This window comes from Tachypleus tridentatus, chromosome 7 (genome assembly GCF_004210375.1).
Source record: "Tachypleus tridentatus isolate NWPU-2018 chromosome 7, ASM421037v1, whole genome shotgun sequence".
Lineage (NCBI taxonomy): Eukaryota > Metazoa > Arthropoda > Merostomata > Xiphosura > Limulidae > Tachypleus > Tachypleus tridentatus.
This window is the reverse complement of record NC_134831.1, coordinates 85,624,306-85,643,740: the sequence shown is the minus strand read 5'-3', so window position 1 is coordinate 85,643,740 and position 19,435 is coordinate 85,624,306. Positions and strand designations below refer to the sequence as shown.

Genomic DNA, 19,435 nt, shown 5'->3' with positions numbered 1-19,435 from the left:
AGGCGTTTTTTTTGGTTTTTTTTAATCGAGTTTTTCCAATTTTTGTAATGGTGTGGTAACGCATAACATTAGATTGTGAACAGTGGGTTAGATGTTCGTTTGCAACTACATTTTTGTCCTTTACATTCTAATTATGGATTACATAAGAGTGCAAAAGAACTAATGAAACTAATTGAAGGTTTAGATGAAAGAAAACGTCGTGTAGTTCTGAACATCAATTGTATCTTATGTTATATTCATGTTACTATAATACTTACTGTGTGTGGGTTATTATTCTGGTGTTCATAGGTAATGTTTCCTCGGACGAGAAAGATGCCGATACCACGAAATCTCCCTTACAAGGACATTCCTAACAGGACCGCGTTATGACTGCTTCTTATTGTTCACCTTCCTTTATGATGTAACAGATTATAGGTTATTCTAACTTTAACATTACAGAAAAACTATTGTTAAGTATCAGATATAAAATTCAATAAAGAATATCCATTGTATATCATCAGAATATCCATTGTATATCATCAATGTTTTGAATTGAATGACATCAATGCCACGTTAAAGAAAGAGAGAGCATTTTATGATACAATATTCTATTATATACACACACACACACAGCTTTCAGAAATCGTTTAAATGTTGTTATTACTATTACTAAAAACAATAAGAGACAACCTTAAAACGCAGTCCCGTTAGGGAAAGCTCTCTCTACCTATCTCGTCCGGACAACAATGTATAGTAATGACGTCATTATTTAACCCTCTAGCTCAGCAGGGTACATTTACCAGTGATGTCGAGAAATATATATGCAAAAACGGCTCGTTTGGGTTGAAAAAATATTTTACGTAGAAGAAGGGTACATTTACCGCTAATCTTCAAGAACCTTCTAGCAATTCACTGCTGCAAGCGTCTTCCTGTTCATATATGACGTACATAAGCACTTAAGGTCTCTTTCATCAGCCCAAAGAGGAAGTTATTGTATTTAATAAATTTGTCATTGTCGCAACTGTTACAGTAGCCTGTGAGTCATATTTATATTTGGATAATTTTAAAAACGTTTTAAAAATTAATTTATTTAATTAATTTGAAACGATTAAAGATTTGATCGCCTTGGAAACGGTAACTTTTCTTCATCATGCTCCGTTTCGTCTTCGGTTTTGTTAGTCGCAGTAACACCTGCTTATTAGATGTATGGATGAATTATTTAGGTTTACACTGGTTGTATTCAATTTTTTTGTTCTTTTGCAGGTCGAATAAAATGGAAATAATTATCAATGACCTGGAACGTGCTAACCAGGTAAGTAAGTATATGTTAACTATTTCCCATGGCCACTAATAGATGGCCGTTCTGAAACACCTGTTTGACTCCTATGTTCCCTAGCTTTAACTTGTCACACGGTGGTGCTCTCTTGTAACAGTATTGGAAAAAAAAAAAGACCAAAAGTGAAGCGTTGCGAGATTTCGAAAGAAGATAATTCACGCATGTTTTCCAACTTTTTGCAGGACACACCGTAAGTTTCATCTTGCTCATTGGTGCTGGTGGCCATCTGGTGTTTTTACAGAGTCTTACCAGGTTATTTATTAATCGGATGTTATTAGAGCCTTCGCTACTCAGACTTTCTTAATTGGATCTCCAGCCGTGTAGAACTATGGCCATCCTTCGGATGAGTTCTTGTTTGAGCGTAGAAAGATTTTGGTATTTCTCCTGGACAGATATTAATTGTCAGATAATTAAAAAAATTGAGACATAGACATGATCGACCGCCGAGTGTGACGCTTCAATTTCGGTAATTACTTCAAAAAGGAGACCCGAGGAGAAGAGACGTTACGTGACGTGGATGAAGTGGGAATATTTCTTTGGTTTTCGAAAAGGCACGCTCTCCAGTACTCGAAATTCCACATCTCTGATTCTGGGACTCGTCGATGTACCTAATTAGAATACCGTAGTTACCTCTGGACGTTTACATATTCTCAAAATATCACCTTAATATCTGGTAATCTTTCACAAAATGAAAACAAAACTTTCTGAAGGATTCGACCGACTACATTGGTAACACCTGTTGATACGTAACTATTACAACCACACCCACTGTGGTTAAGGCCTCCCTCTTATGCATCCCCACTTCTGTAGTTCAGCGGTAAGTCTAAGAGCTTTCACAACACTAAAAAATCAGGTTTCGATACCAGCGGTGAACAGACCACATATAGGCCATTATGCCTAATGCAAACAAAACGTTTTTGCTTTTTAACACGTATCCTACAAATTTACACAATTAATTGTTGTTCATATTTGGAATCGAACTTCTAGTGAGACTCCAGAATTGATCCTATAACTTTACTGATTATTGAAGCATATAAATTAATCCCTGGAGTTTGTTATTCATGAGAGATTACAAGTGAGTCTTCGGAAGCACATCCTTCGAATTTGATAATTGTGATATGTGGAAAGTTGACCTGGGATATTAATAAACACGAGATATCAAAACCTGGATACTGGAATGTTGTAATCAGGAGATATCGGCATGATTTTTAATAATAATTATAAATGTTTCTAAGTTAATACTGACTTTTAATCATCACGGGATCTCGGAACTTGGCCCCAGAATTTTTATAACCATGAGATCCCGGATGTTGACACCATAATTTTGATCATGGCGAGACTTAAGATATTGTTATTCTATATTTAATTATCTTGAAATTTAACGTTAAATAGAATTAATATTGTTAAATATAAGAGTTTAGTCTGGGCGAATTGCAGAAGTGGGGGTTATAAAGTTTGAAGTTTTGATGGTTGTTCGTATTTAAATAGGGGTATTCAGAGGTTAACGTTTAGAAGTTGCAGGAGTCAAGGAAACTAACGTGAAATGGAGGTGAAAATTGTGAGTTTCATATGTAATAAGTTAAGCTTTGACGGGTCTTACGATTTTTTAGAATTTTAGTTTTTCTTACCAATCGAATGTGAATTCTTCAGGGGTTATAATTTTAAACTAAAGCTGATATTTTATGCTTGATGATTTAGTAATATTGATACTGTTTGTTTTTCATAATGTTTTAAGATGAATTTTCTTTCTTACACAAACACGAATAAAATGATGATACTGAAAAAGCCTGGCCCGGCATGGCCAGGTGGCGCTCGACACGTAATCTGAAGGTCGTGGGTTCGAATCACCGTCACACCAAACATGTGATGTTCAATCCTACTATTCGTTGGTAAAAGAGTAGCCCAAGAGTTGGCGGTGGGTGGTGATGACTAGCTCTAGTCTTACACTACTAAATTAGGGACGGCTAGCACAGATAGCCCTCGAGTAGCTTTGTGCGAAATTCGAAAACAAACAAACAAAACAATCCTACCAAGACAAACCAATTTTGTTTGTTTATTTCTTATTGTTTGTTGTTGTTTTTGTTGTTTGTTTCTTATTGTTGTTGTTTTTTGTTTGTTTTTTTTTTGGGGGGGGAAAAAGGTTTTAGTTTATAATAATTATGGCGATAGTTTGGTGTTGAACGAGATGTTCTACTTGGGGTGTGTTTATATAGACAGTTGTCTTATAGAGGTTGACACTCTTTCCAAAAAAGTAACATCGTCACGAGATCTTGGAACTTATCCACAGAGTTTTGATGGTCACGAAATCCCGAAAGTTGACCCCAAAGTTTTAATAATAATATTGGAGGATAACTGTTTATATTCATCTGAGGTGAAAACCTACACATTTGTCTTCTGATATTGTATCTTCTTACTCTGTAAATAATGTCAGCAATGCGCATAACAAAAGATATATAAAAAAAAATTAATGGTTGTAGAGTTTTGGTGAGGTATCTATTGTCAAGTTATGTTAGTAGTAAGACGTAAAGCCTTACTGAGTCTTGATACAGATTGCTGTTTTAACTAGAAGGGAATATTTGACGTCCAACATGGCAGCTTTGTATGAAATAGGAAATTTTATGATTTCATGTGCAAGATCTCTATATGTATCTCATGATGCGAGTCTATATGTATCTCATGGTGAGAGTCTATATGTATCTCATGGTGCGAGTCTATATATATCTCATGGTGAGAGTCTATATATATCTCATGGTGAGAGTCTATATCTCATGGTGAGTCTATATGTATCTCATGGTGCGAGTCTATATGTATCTCATGGTGAGTCTATATATATCTCATGGTGAGTCTATATATATCTCATGGTGAGAGTCTATATGTATCTCATGGTGCGAGTCTATATATATCTCATGGTGCGAGTCTATATGTATCTCATGGTGCGAGTCTATATGTATCTCATGGTGAGTCTATATATATCTCATGGTGAGAGTCTATATATATCTCATGGTGAGAGTCTATATGTATCTCATGGTGCGAGTCTATATATATCTCATGGCGCGAGTCTATATATATCTCATGGTGAGAGTTATATATATCTCATGACGCGAGTCTATATATATCTCATTGCGCTAGTTCCTCTGCACCCGAATAGAGAATTACAAGTTTACTTCGTCAGTTTCTTATGTTATTTGGTTCTACATGGTTTAATATTCTTATAATACGAATACTTCACACGTGACTGAGGCGAAGTTCTCCAGTCATAAGTCTACTCGTGTTGGCATTGCACATAATCCAACCGGGAATTAGTTGTTTAACCAAATACATGAGTGGTAAACATGTTGCTCGTGGTTCCACATCTCACACTTTTGAAGACACGTCATTACATTAACACAAATAACTCATCATTATAAAGCATGAGATTGAGCTTTTCGACTATAATATTTGATTTTTGCATAATTTCATCCGAATTTCGGTGCTGTTGGAATTACTGTGCAGAAATACAGTGGTTGTAGTTATTAAACGATGAAGGCCTTGAGCTACGGTAAGTTTTTGTCGTTGATAGTTGTTTCCTCGCACCATTTAGGTAAAATATTTTACAATATTAGAAACATTCCGCTGACGCTTGTAAAAAAAAAAAAAAAATCCTTATTAGACTAGTGCGCAAGACTCTCATTGTTTCTAACGGCTCCATTAATGTTTTATGGATACAAAAGTTTCTGAAATACTCGTTAAAATTGATGGGCAGCGTTATCATCAAGGATTGAAGATGGTGGCTGACTTGAACCATTAAAAGAAGAGAAACAGTTGGTGTATCTGCTTATGATTATTCGTTACACATTTCAAATGGCACCATTTCACACACACACAGCCTGTACGTTTTCACATGATACCCCATCTCGCCAATAATAACCCATAATCGTGGTAAATGCTTCTTTTGTCTATAGAAAGCTACAAGCGGCTAGTTCGGTAAAATAGAACGTTGGAATTAAACCTTTTCATTAAGTTTGTTTCTACGTTCTAACACTTGGAAAGATTCCTGACGTCGACTATAACATAAAGCAACCATCGCTGTTGGATCATTTTGTTGGAGAGGTGGGAACCGTACAATAGAAACCATAATAACACAATTCATGTTTATTACTTCACAATCTTAAGTGGTATGTTTTCGTTGTTCTTTGCTGTTGAGTAATGTTTCTAAACGAATCGAATTTTTCCCCAAAAAATATTTATTTTTACGTTTATTTCCATTGAATTCGAGGGAAGATCGGGCAAATTACTCGTTTTTATCATTAATTCACAATCACCTTATTAAGCCCAATAAATAATGGCGTGTCATTATTTATGGCAGATAGCCCTCGTGTAGCTTTGTGTGAAATTCAGAAACAAACAAGCATTTGTTTTATCAGTTAAAATATCTTGAGACTGCTGTAGTACATTAGAACCAGCACTTAAATTAATATGTTTTTTTTGTGGAAAAGATAAGTTTATATAGTCATCAATGTTCCATAGTGGTTTCGCTTTTACTTAAAATATGTCATTTCTTTTTCACAATGTTTGCATGCGTTTTTAATGTAAATGTCACTAGACAAAGCTTTAAAAACACAGACATAATAAATGTTACGTTATCTCGACCACAGTATTTGTATTTTGTTTTGTTTTTGAATTTCGTGCAAAGCTTCACGAGGACTACCTGCGCTAACCGTCCCTAACTTAGCAGTGTAAGATTAGAGGGAAGGCAGCTAGTCATCACCACCCACCGCCAACTCTTGGGATACTCTTTTACCGCGAATAGTGGGATTGATCGTCACGTTATAACGCCTCCACGGCTGAAAGGGCGAGCATGTTTGGTGTGACGGGGATTCGAACCTGCGATCCTCAGATTACGACTCGAACGCCCTAAACCACCTGGCCATGCCTGGTCAAGTGTTTGCACAAAGAGCAAGGTACAGAATATCTGGCAATGTGCTTGTTCACAGCTGTGCCCTTCATCTATCAGGATCTATAGATAGCATGCCTTGATTCTGAGGATTCATGGTTCGCAACCTTTCGTAACAGGCAGTTAGGACGCTTGACTCAAAATCTGAAGGTCACGGGTTCGAAGTGAGAAGCAAACAGCGAGAATGTTGTAGGTAGCATCATCAACTGATGATAGCCGCTATTTGAGGGTTAAAATCTGAAACTAAACACAACATTCTTGCATATTGACACTGAGTAGAATATCACAATTATTTGTTTACGGCAAAGACCTATATGTCCTCGTGTACCATTTGAAAGTTGTCTTTTTATTCTAACTCGCAATAATATCATCAGGTGGGTACAGCGCTGGACTCGCATGCTTAAAATCGCGAGTTTGAATCCCCGTTCTACCAAACATGCGCGCCCTCTCATCAGTGAGTGGCGTTATAATGTTACGGTCAATCCCACTATTCGTTGGTAAAAGTGTAGTCCAAGAATTGGCGGTGAGTGGTGATGACTTTTCTCTAGTTCAACACTGCTAAATTTGGGGCGGCTATTGCAGATAGCCCTCGTGTAGGCATGCATAAAATTCAAACCAAACCAAACCAAAAGACAATGTACGTTTCGTGTCATTGCAGTATGGCTTATAACACCACCCATGAGGTCTTTTCATGCTAACTATTTTATAGCGATTTGTTGTTAACTCATATCACTTGTATAATAGTGATAATACAGTTTTTATGAAATCTGAAATAAGGTGTTTCGTGCACTGGACATTTGTGTGCTATGCACTTCATGTCATGGATTCGTTAATAAAACGACCCATTAATCTCTCTATTCTAATGTTGTCCCAAAACTGGTGATGAGTGCTGTTAACTAGCTATCTTCCCTCTAGTTTGTTAGCTCAAAATTAGGAAAAGTTATCGCAGATGGCGCTCGAGTGATTTTATACGAAATTCTATGAATAAACAAACCTTTCTCAAAGTTATAGGATTTTACCTCATTAACCATTTGATTAAATAAGTCAGATAAACGTCTCTTGTCACTCAGTAAATTAAGTAACACTTTTCCCTCTGCTCGCTGAAAGGAAATACATTGCAGTATTTACATAGTTTCAAAGAAACTTTTTGTTACCAACTGCATGGTAAAATCATGACTGTATGCATACTAGGGTGTTCAGATTGTGTTCAGTTTTATATTAAGTTTATGGATTATATCCACCTGGAGTGAACTGCAATATACAAAAACAAAACAAACCCATAGAAAGAGATAGTGGCAGCATTCTGTCATAAACATTTCATTTAACAGTTTCTATCTATCTCTTGTTAAATTAGCTACACAAACATTTCCATTGACAGTCTCTATCTGTCTCTTGATAAATTAGCTACACAAACATTTCCATTAACAGTTTCTATCTGTCTCTTGTTAAGTTAGCTACACAAACATTTCCATTAACAGTTTCTATCTGTCTCTTGTTAAGTTAGCTATACAAACATTTCCATTAACAGATTCTATCTGTCTCTTGTTAAGTTAGGTACACAAACATTTCCATTAACAGTTTCTGTCTGTCTCTTGGTAAGTTAGCTACACAAACATTTCCATTAACAGTTTCTATCTGTCTCTTGTTAAGTTAGCTACACAAACATTTCCATTAACAGTTTCTATCTGTCTCTTGTTAAGTTAGCTACACAAACATTTCCATTAACAGTTTCTATCTGTCTCTTGTTAAGTTAGCTACACAAACATTTCCATTAACAGTTTCTATCTGTCTCTTGGTAAGTTAGCTACACAAACATTTCCATTAACAGTTTCTATCTGTCTCTTGTTAAGTTAGCTACACAAACATTTCCATTGACAGTTTCTATCTGTCTCTTGTTAAGTTAGCTACACAAACATTTTCCTTAACAGTTTCTATCTGTCTCTTGGTAAGTTAGCTACACAAACATTTCCATTAACAGTTTCTATCTGTCTCTTGGTAAGTTAGCTACACAAACATTTCCATTAACAGTTTCTATCTGTCTCTTGGTAAGTTAGCTACACAAACATTTCCATTAACAGTTTCTATCTGTCTCTTGGTAAGTTAGCTACACAAACATTTCCATTAACAGTTTCTGTCTGTCTCTTTATAAATTAGCTACACAAACATTTCCATTAACAGTTTCTATCTGTCTCTTGTTAAGTTAGCTACACAAACATTTCCATTAACAGTTTCTATTTGTCTCTTGTTAAGTTAGCTACACAAACATTTCCATTAACAGTTTCTATCTGTCTCTTGGTAAGTTAGCTACACAAACATTTCCATTAACAGTTTCTATCTGTCTCTTGTTAAGTTAGCTACACAAACATTTCCATTGACAGTTTCTATCTGTCTCTTGTTAAGTTAGCTACACAAACATTTTCCTTAACAGTTTCTATCTGTCTCTTGGTAAGTTAGCTACACAAACATTTCCATTAACAGTTTCTATCTGTCTCTTGGTAAGTTAGCTACACAAACATTTCCATTAACAGTTTCTATCTGTCTCTTGGTAAGTTAGCTACACAAACATTTCCATTAACAGTTTCTATCTGTCTCTTGTTAAGTTAGCTACACAAACATTTTCCTTAACAGTTTCTATCTGTCTCTTGGTCAGTTAGCTACACAAACATTTCCATTAACAGTTTCTATCTGTCTCTTGGTAAGTTAGCTACACAAACATTTCCATTAACAGTTTCTATCTGTCTCTTGTTAAGTTAGCTACACAAACATTTCCATTGACAGTTTCTATCTGTCTCTAGCTAAGTTAGCTACACAAACATTTTCCTTAACAGTTTCTATCTGTCTCTTGGTAAGTTAGCTACACAAACATTTCCATTAACAGTTTCTATCTGTCTCTTGTTAAGTTAGCTACACAAACATTTCCATTGACAGTTTCTATCTGTCTCTTGTTAAGTTAGCTACACAAACATTTTCCTTAACAGTTTCTATCTGTCTCTTGGTAAGTTAGCTACACAAACATTTCCATTAACAGTTTCTATCTGTCTCTTGGTAAGTTAGCTACACAAACATTTCCATTAACAGTTTCTATCTGTCTCTTGGTAAGTTAGCTACACAAACATTTCCATTAACAGTTTCTATCTGTCTCTTGTTAAGTTAGCTACACAAACATTTTCCTTAACAGTTTCTATCTGTCTCTTGGTCAGTTAGCTACACAAACATTTCCATTAACAGTTTCTATCTGTCTCTTGGTAAGTTAGCTACACAAACATTTCCATTAACAGTTTCTATCTGTCTCTTGTTAAGTTAGCTACACAAACATTTCCATTAACAGTTTCTATCTGTCTCTAGCTAAGTTAGCTACACAAACATTTTCCTTAACAGTTTCTATCTGTCTCTTGGTAAGTTAGCTACACAAACATTTCCATTAACAGTTTCTATCTGTCTCTTGGTAAGTTAGCTACACAAACATTTCCATTAACAGTTTCTATCTGTCTCTTGGTAAGTTAGCTACACAAACATTTCCATTAACAGTTTCTATCTGTCTCTTGTTAAGTTAGCTACACAAACATTTTCCTTAACAGTTTCTATCTGTCTCTTGGTAAGTTAGCTACACAAACATTTCCATTAACAGTTTCTATCTGTCTCTTGGTAAGTTAGCTACACAAACATTTCCATTAACAGTTTCTGTCTGTCTCTTGTTAAGTTAGCTACACAAACATTTTTATTAAGAGTTTCTATCTGTCTCTTGTTAAGTTAGCCACACAAACATTTCCCTTAACAGTTTCTATCTGTCTCTTGGTAAGTTAGCTACACAAACATTTTCATTAACAGTTTCTATCTGTCTCTTGGTAAGTTAGCTACACAAACATTTCCCTTAACAGTTTCTATCTGTCTCTTATTAAGTTAGCTACACAAACATTTTCCTTAACAGTTTCTATCTGTCTCTTGGTAAGTTAGCTACACAAACATTTCCATTAACAGTTTCTATCTGTCTCTTGGTAAATTAGCTACACAAACATTTCCATTAACAGTTTCTATCTGTCTCTTATTAAGTTAGCTACACAAACATTTTCCTTAGCAGTTTCTATCTGTCTCTTGTTAAGTTAGCTATACAAACATTTCCATTAACAGTTTCTATCTGTCTCTTATTAAGTTAGCTACACAAACATTTCCCTTAGCAGTTTCTATCTGTCTCTTAAGTTAGCTACACAAACATTTCCCTTAGCAGTTTCTGTCTGTCTCTTGTTAAGTTAGCTACACAAACATTTCCCTTAGCAGTTTCTGTCTGTCTCTTGTTAAGTTAGCTATACAAACATTTCCATTAACAGTTTCTGTCTGTCTCTTGGTAAGTTAGCTACACAAACATTTCCATTAACAGTTTCTGTCTGTCTCTTGGTAAGTTAGCTACACAAACATTTCCATTAACAGTTTCTATCTGTCTCTTGTTAAGTTAGCTACACAAACATTTCCCTTAACAGTTTCTATCTGTCTCTTGGTAAGTTAGCTACACAAACATTTCCCTTAACAGTTTCTATCTGTCTCTTGGTATGTTAGCTGCACAAACATTTCCATTAACAGTTTCTATCTGTCTCTTGTTAAGTTAGCTACACAAACATTTCCATTAACAGTTTCTATTTGTCTCTTGGTAAGTTAGCTACACAAACATTTCCATTAACAGTTTCTGTCTGTCTCTTGTTAAGTTAGCTACACAAACATTTCCATTAACAGTTTCTATCTGTCTCTTGTTAAGTTAGCCACACAAACATTTCCCTTAACAGTTTCTATCTGTCTCTTGGTAAGTTAGCTACACAAACATTTTCATTAACAGTTTCTATCTGTCTCTTGGTAAGTTAGCTACACAAACATTTCCCTTAACAGTTTCTATCTGTCTCTTATTAAGTTAGCTACACAAACATTTTCCTTAACAGTTTCTATCTGTCTCTTGGTAAGTTAGCTACACAAACATTTCCATTAACAGTTTCTATCTGTCTCTTATTAAGTTAGCTACACAAACATTTTCCTTAACAGTTTCTATCTGTCTCTTGGTAAGTTAGCTACACAAACATTTCCATTAACAGTTTCTATCTGTCTCTTATTAAGTTAGCTACACAAACATTTCCCTTAACAGTTTCTATCTGTCTCTTGTTAAGTTAGCTAGCTACACAATGGACTGTCTGCGCTCTGTCCTTTGCGGGTATCAGAATCTACATTTTGGAGTTTTATCCCCTCAGACTTACCGCTGGGCCACCAGGGGTGTATTTAAAAGTTCTTCCATGAGATCAGAATCTTGCTGATTTCTTTATGTCAATTCAACAAATACACCGTTTGTCAGAAGGTTACTTGAAATATTTTTACGAAAAATACTTGATTTTATGGTCAGGCTTGGAAAAATATGTTGCTGGTAATATTACAGTTTGTTTGTTGTTTTAAATAATGCAAGCAAGAGTTCGGCTGTGGTGAGGCCTTAACAAGTGAATAAAGTCAGATAAATGTCTCCACACGTAGATCAACACGTTATTTATTATCATTTTCATAAAATTCAAGTGTAAAACTTTTCGCCGTATCGATAGGTTGAGGTTTTATTATTACTCGATGCTCCAACGAGAGATACTCCGCTAAGTTCTTATGGGAAAAGTATAATATACTAAAGTCACAAAAGTACGATTGAAATAAACCACTTGGCTTGTAATATAACGTTGGTTAAAATGCTTGATTTGTAACAATGTAGGTTTGTAACAACTAGCTTTTAACAGTGTCGGCTAGATCATATGGCTTACAACAATGTTTGTATAAAATCTCTATATATACTTTCTAGCAACTATGAACTTCGGTTATTCAAAAACATTAATATATTATACTCTCCCCATAAGAAATCAGTGGGGTATTTCTCGTTGTCTCCTGAGTTACACGTGTTACAATATATTAATTGTCAAAATAAGGCTTGAGAGTATTAATTGCTATTAGTATGTGAACGTTTGCAAAACTATTAATCTATCAAATTGTAAAGGGTAAATTTTAGAGATCGTAAACTTTATTGTTACAGTATTGCTTTTATAAAAATTAGCAATAAATCATTGAAAATACATAGTTTAGAAAGATTTATAGCGTTCAGTAAGTCACATCATAATTTATATTAAAATAAATTTATTGCGCTAAGCCAATTGAACTTATACGATAGTGATATGTAAGCCTTATTCTAGATATCCGCGTGCAATGTTTTATACAGCGATCGTCTCGACAAAGGCACGTTTAACTTAAAAACTTGTTTGATCGAAGAAATAGCTCGTTATCACCTTGATATCGCGAGGTTTGTTTGTTTGTTTTTTTTTCACTAGTCAAACTTTCAAGAACATAAAACGTTATAAATTGAACAGGCGGTTTATCAAACACAAACACTGTATCAATTTTTATCTCTCTATGAACTATTACACATTAATTTAATTTATCGAAGATATGAAATAATAAACGTTAACTTTATTTTATGTTGAAAATATTACAAGTAATAATTTTAAAGAAAAAATGACTGTTTAGTGTCACGAATAGAAAGTATGTACAAACAGTAAATAGTGATGTATAAATTGGTATCATTATCAAAGGGTTCGGTAGGTTAGCGGTTGGTTATCCAACGTTTGAAATAGGCCTCATTTGATTTTAAAAGTTACTGTCACATATCAATTACTCATAATTTTGCGTGTTGTGTAGACATTCGATTGTTTAAAACACCTGTCTTTCAGGTCGTGACGCGATTTTCAGCGCTTTCAAACCGCTACGAGGCCTGAAAAGTATTTAAATCTGTCAAGTTGATGTCAAGTGTCGTCTAGGGTTACTTTACCACTCTGTACCCTAAGTAAAAACCTGGTGTGGAAACTTGTAAACGATTACTAGGTATGTGGTATAACTTGTACAGTTACACAGGTCAACAAAATATACGCTGTTTTTTAGGGCATTACTGCTAAAAATTTGGTTAAGTTACTTTTAAAAATACGCAAAACACAGCAATGTCTGCTTGTTGCTGTAGCAACACAGCCCTGTAGAGTGACTTATAGGATTCTTATATTTGGTATTTTTTTTTTCTGATTATATTTCCGTATAATAATTACTATAGCACTCGTATGGTACTAAACTTGGGAGATATGTTTAATCTGATCTGCACACGTTTCACTCAGGACCAGAACCAAACCTGACTGACGATTTTAGAATGAAAAGTTTAAAAGTAAAAACAAGGGATGTTAGAAATTAAATAAGTAAACTGTTATAGGAACAAGTCAGATTTAACACTACGACCGTTCTTCAGGTTATATAAACATTTGTCTGAAAGTAGGAGTTACATGGTTTGAAGTATGGGTGATATATATTTATTCAAACATATAGCAGAGTCGGTTTAAGGCTTTGGGGAGAGGCCTTTACAACATTAAAATATTACACAATAAATTATTGTTTATTGTACAATATTTTGACGTGGTATTGCTTTTAATTGTAAGTAGATCTTCTACACAAGCGTCATTTTTAAATTATTTAGTTTAGTACTGTTTGTTAACTATTATACTCTTGAGAAATACACAAATACAAGCGATGGATGTAAGTATACAAAATAGTAATTATAATATGCATCATAAAAATAAAAGAATAACAACGAATATTTTTGTATTATAAAGACAGCTGGTATTTTTGTTAAATGGCTGAATAAATATTTATAAAAGGAGATGCACGTACATGTTAATGAAAATTGTTTGTTTATTTGTTTTTGAATTTCGCGCAAAGCTACACGAGGGCTATCTGCGCTAGCCGTCCCTAATTTTGCAGTGTAAAACTAGAGGAAAGGCAGCTAGTCATTACGCCTCATCGCCAACTCTTGGGACACTCTTTAACAACGAATAGTAGGATTGACCGTCAATTTATAACGCCCCCACGGCTGAAAGGACGAGCATGTTTGGTGGGACGGGGATTCGAATCCTCGATCTTCAAATTACTAGCCTTGTCCCATCGCATGATCTATGACCAACTGTTGGCATCATAAACCTTCAGACTTACTGCTCAACAAGTAGGAGAGGCATGGGCTAATATTTTTCCAACTTTCTTCTCAGCGCACAGGTAGTTTCACTTCAAAGTAGCTACGTATAAAAAAACTCAAATCCTTTATATTTTTACCAAACTCTTTATTTAACCGGTTTCGTAGCAGCACAGACTAGTATAATTATTGTTTATATATAAAGGATAGACTGTGATGCAACGAAACCGGTTAAGTAAAGAACACTTTGATAAAAGTGTTTTAATATATCATATATACATAAATTTATCTGTAGTTAAGGCACTCGAATCGTAATATGAAGGTCGTGGGTTCGAACCCCATTACACAAATCACGCTCACCCTTTCAGACGTGGGGGCGTTATAATGTGACATTCAGTCCCACTTTTCGTTGGTAATAAACTAGCCCAAGAGCTGGCAGAGTGTGGTGTTGACTAGCTGTCTTCCCTCTAGTCTTACACTGCAAAATTAGGGACGGATAGTGCAGATAGCCTTCGTGTAGCTTTATGCGAAATTCAAAACAAACTATCTCTAGTTAAAGTCATATTCTATTTACACAAGTGCTGTTATAGTTGCGTGTTTACTTAGTGGCGGTACTTTTGGTTGTTTTCAGCACATTCAGTCATTTGATATATACATAGATAATCAATGCTACGTGTTCAAGTTATAGGAACAAATAGCTTACATTATTTAATAAGAGAAATTAGTTCACGTATACGTGATACGCTCTTAACCCTTTACAAGTGTAGAGTCGGAGCTGTTATCTCCATTTATCATCTGAATCGTTTGCCATTTGGACTTAAGCTGACATCCTTGAAACCACGCGCATGAACTACAACAACCTTGCATCACCGATTAAATATTTATTGGTTGTTCTTCAAACAGAGTCGGTTCCGTTTGTTTGTTTGTTTTTTATGTCAGAAATATGCCGCGCCAAATTATGGCATTGTCTAAAATTATTACTCGCGCGGGAATATTTGGCATTAACACAGCGTATTTTTCAAGAATAATATGTGCCGTATAATTCCAGTATCAGAATACGGATACAGATATATATTATCTACTAACATCAGAGGGGTTAAAATGTTCCAAACAAATCTTGCGCCAGTATAAATTGTAATTTAACTTGTAATCCAAGCACGCTACATTTGTAATGAGAGCGCACCCGGCAAGCGGGAGTCTATATGTATAGACGGTCCTAGATTAAAATTAATATGTTTGGAGAACTGTGAAAACGTCAGTTTTTCTTGCGGTGTAACTTCGTATATCTGCTTATGCATATTAGATGAAACAATAGAGAATGTGCAATAGTTGTTTCTGTGTATAAACATGAAACTTAAGACCAAGAAGAGAAATATAATTTTATTCTCACGTCAGAATATCACCAGTGACAGGTTTGTAACTCATCGGTTGTTACACAGAGAGATAACTTGTTTTTTTTAGAGGGAGGAGTTGTCGGGTTTACGTTTGTTTTGAATTTCGCGAAAAACTACACGAGGGCTATCTGCGCTAACCGTCCCTAATTTAACAGTGTAAGACTAGAGGGAAGGCAACTATCCATCACTACCCACCGCCAACTCTTGGCTATTCTTTTGCCAACGAATAGTCGGATTGATCGTAACTTTATAACGCCCCCACGGCTGAAACGGCGAACATGTTTGGTGTGACGGGGACTCGAACTCGCGACCCTCAAATTACGAGTCGAGTGTCTTATCCGTCTGGCCATGTCGGGCCTTGGGAAGTTCTTTTGTATCTTGAAAACATTTGTATTTATATAATTAGATGTGATGTTTATTGGTTTCTATTGGATACGTAACAGCAACCGGCTTAATCATTATGTAAACGTGTCATGCATTCAGATATTGAAAGTTATGTTTATTTCATAGATACCGCGTGAAAGATAAAGATCTGCTTGTGTTACTATCTCCAGTGATATTGCATAAAAGTCCAGTCTAAATACGATATACATAAATATTGATTACGTGAGCTAATTTGTAACTTATTAACAGCAGGAACGTTTCTTTCTTTCTTTTCAACATCCTTGTACAGGTAATGTAACATGATCTATAAATGAAATGTCTTTAAATAGAAGGTATGTCTAGGTACACAACTAGTCTGTAAGGAGAAGATATGTTTAGGTACTCAACTAGTCTGTAAGGAGAAGATATGTTTAGGTACTCAACTAGTCTGTATGGAGAAGGTATGTTTAGGTACTCAACTAGTCTGTAAGGAGAAGATATGTTTAGGTACTCAACTAGTCTGTAAGGAGAAGATATGTTTAGGTACTCAACTAGTCTGTATGGAGAAGGTATGTCTAGACACAACTAGTCTGTATGGAGAAGGTATGTCTTGGTACTCAACTAGTCTGTAAGGAGAAGATATGTTTAGGTACTCAACTAGTCTGTATGGAGAAGGTATGTCTTGGTACACAACTTGTCTGTATGGAGAAGGTATGTCTTGATACACAACTAGTCTGTATGGAGAAGGTATGTCTTGGTACTTAACTAGTCTGTATGGAAAGGTATGTCTTGGTACACAACTAGAAGGTATGTCTAGGTACACAACTAGAAGGTGTGTCTAGGTACACAACTAGAAGGTATGTCTTGGTACACAACTAGAAGGTGTGTCTAGGTACACAACTAGATGGTATGTCTAGGTACACAACTAGAAGGTGTGTCTAGGTACACAACTAGAAGGTGTGTCTAGAAACACAACTAGTCTGTAAGGATCAGGTATGTTTAGCTACTCAACTAGTCTGTATGGAGAAGGTATGTCTTGGTACACAACTAGAAGGTATGTCCACATACATAAATTAGTCTGGAAGGTTTTGGGTTTTGAGAACTAATACACTCGTTCTTTAAAAATACATTTCAACTATAAAAACACCTGATAAACGAGTTATTTTGCTAGGTAGAAACTTTATAATATAACATTATATAACATATATGCATAGTTTCTCTGCGGGCTTAAGAGTTTTGACTTGTGTGTTTGTTTTTAAGCCTAAAACTATACATTGGGCTATTTATGGTGTGCCCACCAAAGCTTTTGCAGACTGTTTTTTTTTTTCTATTGTTTAGCGTCATGAGCCTTAAACATACTGTTAAGCCACTGGAAGGCCTAGAGTTATAAATCTACTGCAGTTCCCACAGATGAACGAATGTGCACTATGGTGGAAATCTACTGGTTTCTTCTTAGTTGACTATAAATTAATTGAAACTTGATTATCCACGCTAGAATACGGCATTTTGGCAACGATTAGTCGGGTGCACGAATGGATTCGGCACATAATGGTAGATGGTAAGAGTGTTTTAAATTTAAATTTACTGACTGGACGTGCATATCTTTCTCCGCTCGTATGTTGGTCAATTAACATTTGCTGTCACACATAAAATCAATAGCAGAGGACGTCATGAAAAGTGGAATTGGAGCGTTGATTATACACCGACTTGTGAAAGCCTGTGGGTTAAGATAAGCCTCGTTGGGCGATTGTATGATGTTCTTTAGACTTAATGAGGCCGCGGCTTTGTCCAAAACCATCGCCCAATTTCATGCCCGAGTGCAATTCCTCTCTCTCTTTCTTTGTCTGTCTATCTGTTTGTACGTTGGCGGTTTCTACAGTAACTACGCCAAATATCCTTCAAGCAACACATACTAGAATATTTACAGTCGGGTACATCACAATACAGTGTGGCCTACAGTACCACGAGACATATGCTTTGCAGTTTGTATGTAACTATATCCTATCAAACTTCTTGCATCATTTCTTAAAGACCCGCATTTGGCGCTTATCTTCCTATAGAAACCTTTCTACTTATTTATCCAGTTCAAAACTCGTAATTAGGAGCTTACTTTTTTCCGTGCTAGCCCCCCCCCCTCCCAGTTAATCAGCGGTAAAATTTGGGTTGCGATACCTGTGGTTACAACACGAATAGGTGAACCATTATGCAGCTTTCTTGTTAACTACAAATGAACAAACGAAAATATTTCATAAAAACAAAATCAAATTCTGTCTACGTGTCGTCACAGAAGAACCCGTGCATGTATTCCTTGACAAGCTGTATGTATTCCTTGACAAGCAGACCACAGCGGCATTTTAAATTTTTTTTTGGAAAACCAAGTACCAAAGTCGTGACTTTCTTTGAATAACTTTTCTCCGTTGTTTTCACGATAGATAACAACTGTTGTAAGTGTTAAATAAAGAACACAAAAAAGCTATCTTACAATTAAGTAGGTTAAGATTAGTCATTATGCATACAATTTATATTCTATTAACACCTAAAACTACTTGGGTCCTAACTTGTTAGGATAATTTTCATTTGAAGTGAGCAAGTTCAGAAGTTGTGTGTTTTTAGTTTTAGTCAATGAATAGGAAGATGTGTGTGTTTTTAGTTTTAGTAAATGAATGGGAAGTTTTGTGTGTTTTTAGTAAATGAGTGGGAAGTTGTGTGTTTTTTAGTAAATGAATGGGAAGTTACGTGTGTTTTTACTAAATGAATGGGAAGTTACGTGTGTTTTTACTAAATGAATGGGAAGTTACGTGTGTTTTTAGTAAGTGAGTGGGAAGTTGTGTGTGTTTTTAGTAAGTGAGTGGGAAGTTGTGTGTTTTTAGTAAATGAGTGGGAGGTTACGTGTGTTTTTAGTAAATGAGTGGGAGGTTACGTGTGTTTTTAGTAAATGAGTGGGAAGTTACGTGTGTTTTTAGTAAATGAGTGGGAAGTTACGTGTGTTTTTAGTGAGTGAGTGGGAAGTTACGTGTGTTTTTACTAAATGAATGGGAAGTTACGTGTGTTTTTAGTAAGTGAGTGGGAAGTTGTGTGTTTTTAGTAAATGAGTGGGAGGTTAAGTGTGTTTTTAGTAAATGAGTGGGAAGTTGTGTGTGCTTTTAGTAAGTGAGTGGGAAGTTGTGTGTTTTTAGTAAGTGAGTGGGAAGTTGTGTGTTTTTAGTAAGTGAGTGGGAGGTTACGTGTGTTTTTAGTAAATGAGTGGGAGGTTACGTGTGTTTTTAGTAAATGAGTGGGAAGTTACGTGTGTTTTTAGTAAGTGAGTGGGAAGTTACGTGTGTTTTTAGTAAGTGAGTGGGAAGTTGTGTGTTTTTTAGTAAGTGAGTGGGAAGTTGTGTGTTTTTTAGTAAATGAATGGGAAGTTACGTGTGTTTTTACTAAAT

The 19,435-nt window shown here is 35.4% G+C and overlaps 1 protein-coding gene across 14 annotated transcripts in view; it reads left to right on the top strand.

Moving 5' to 3' along the window:
* LOC143256093 (homeobox protein cut-like) overlaps positions 1–19,435 on the top strand; it is a 159,806-nt gene that overhangs the window by 85,439 nt on the left and 54,932 nt on the right. For 11 of the 14 annotated variants that reach the window (XR_013030996.1, XM_076512833.1, XM_076512821.1 and 8 more), the window contains one exon: positions 1,243–1,291. Coding sequence is in view for 10 of the 14 variants with exons in the window: in XM_076512833.1 (XP_076368948.1) it covers positions 1,253–1,291 (39 nt within the window). In the remaining 4 variants the exon portion in view is untranslated. Of the gene's footprint in view, positions 1–1,242; positions 1,296–1,497; positions 1,989–12,979; positions 13,131–19,435 lie in introns of those variants that run through there. The other 3 variants (XM_076512828.1, XM_076512829.1, XM_076512830.1) reach the window with 3 other exon arrangements.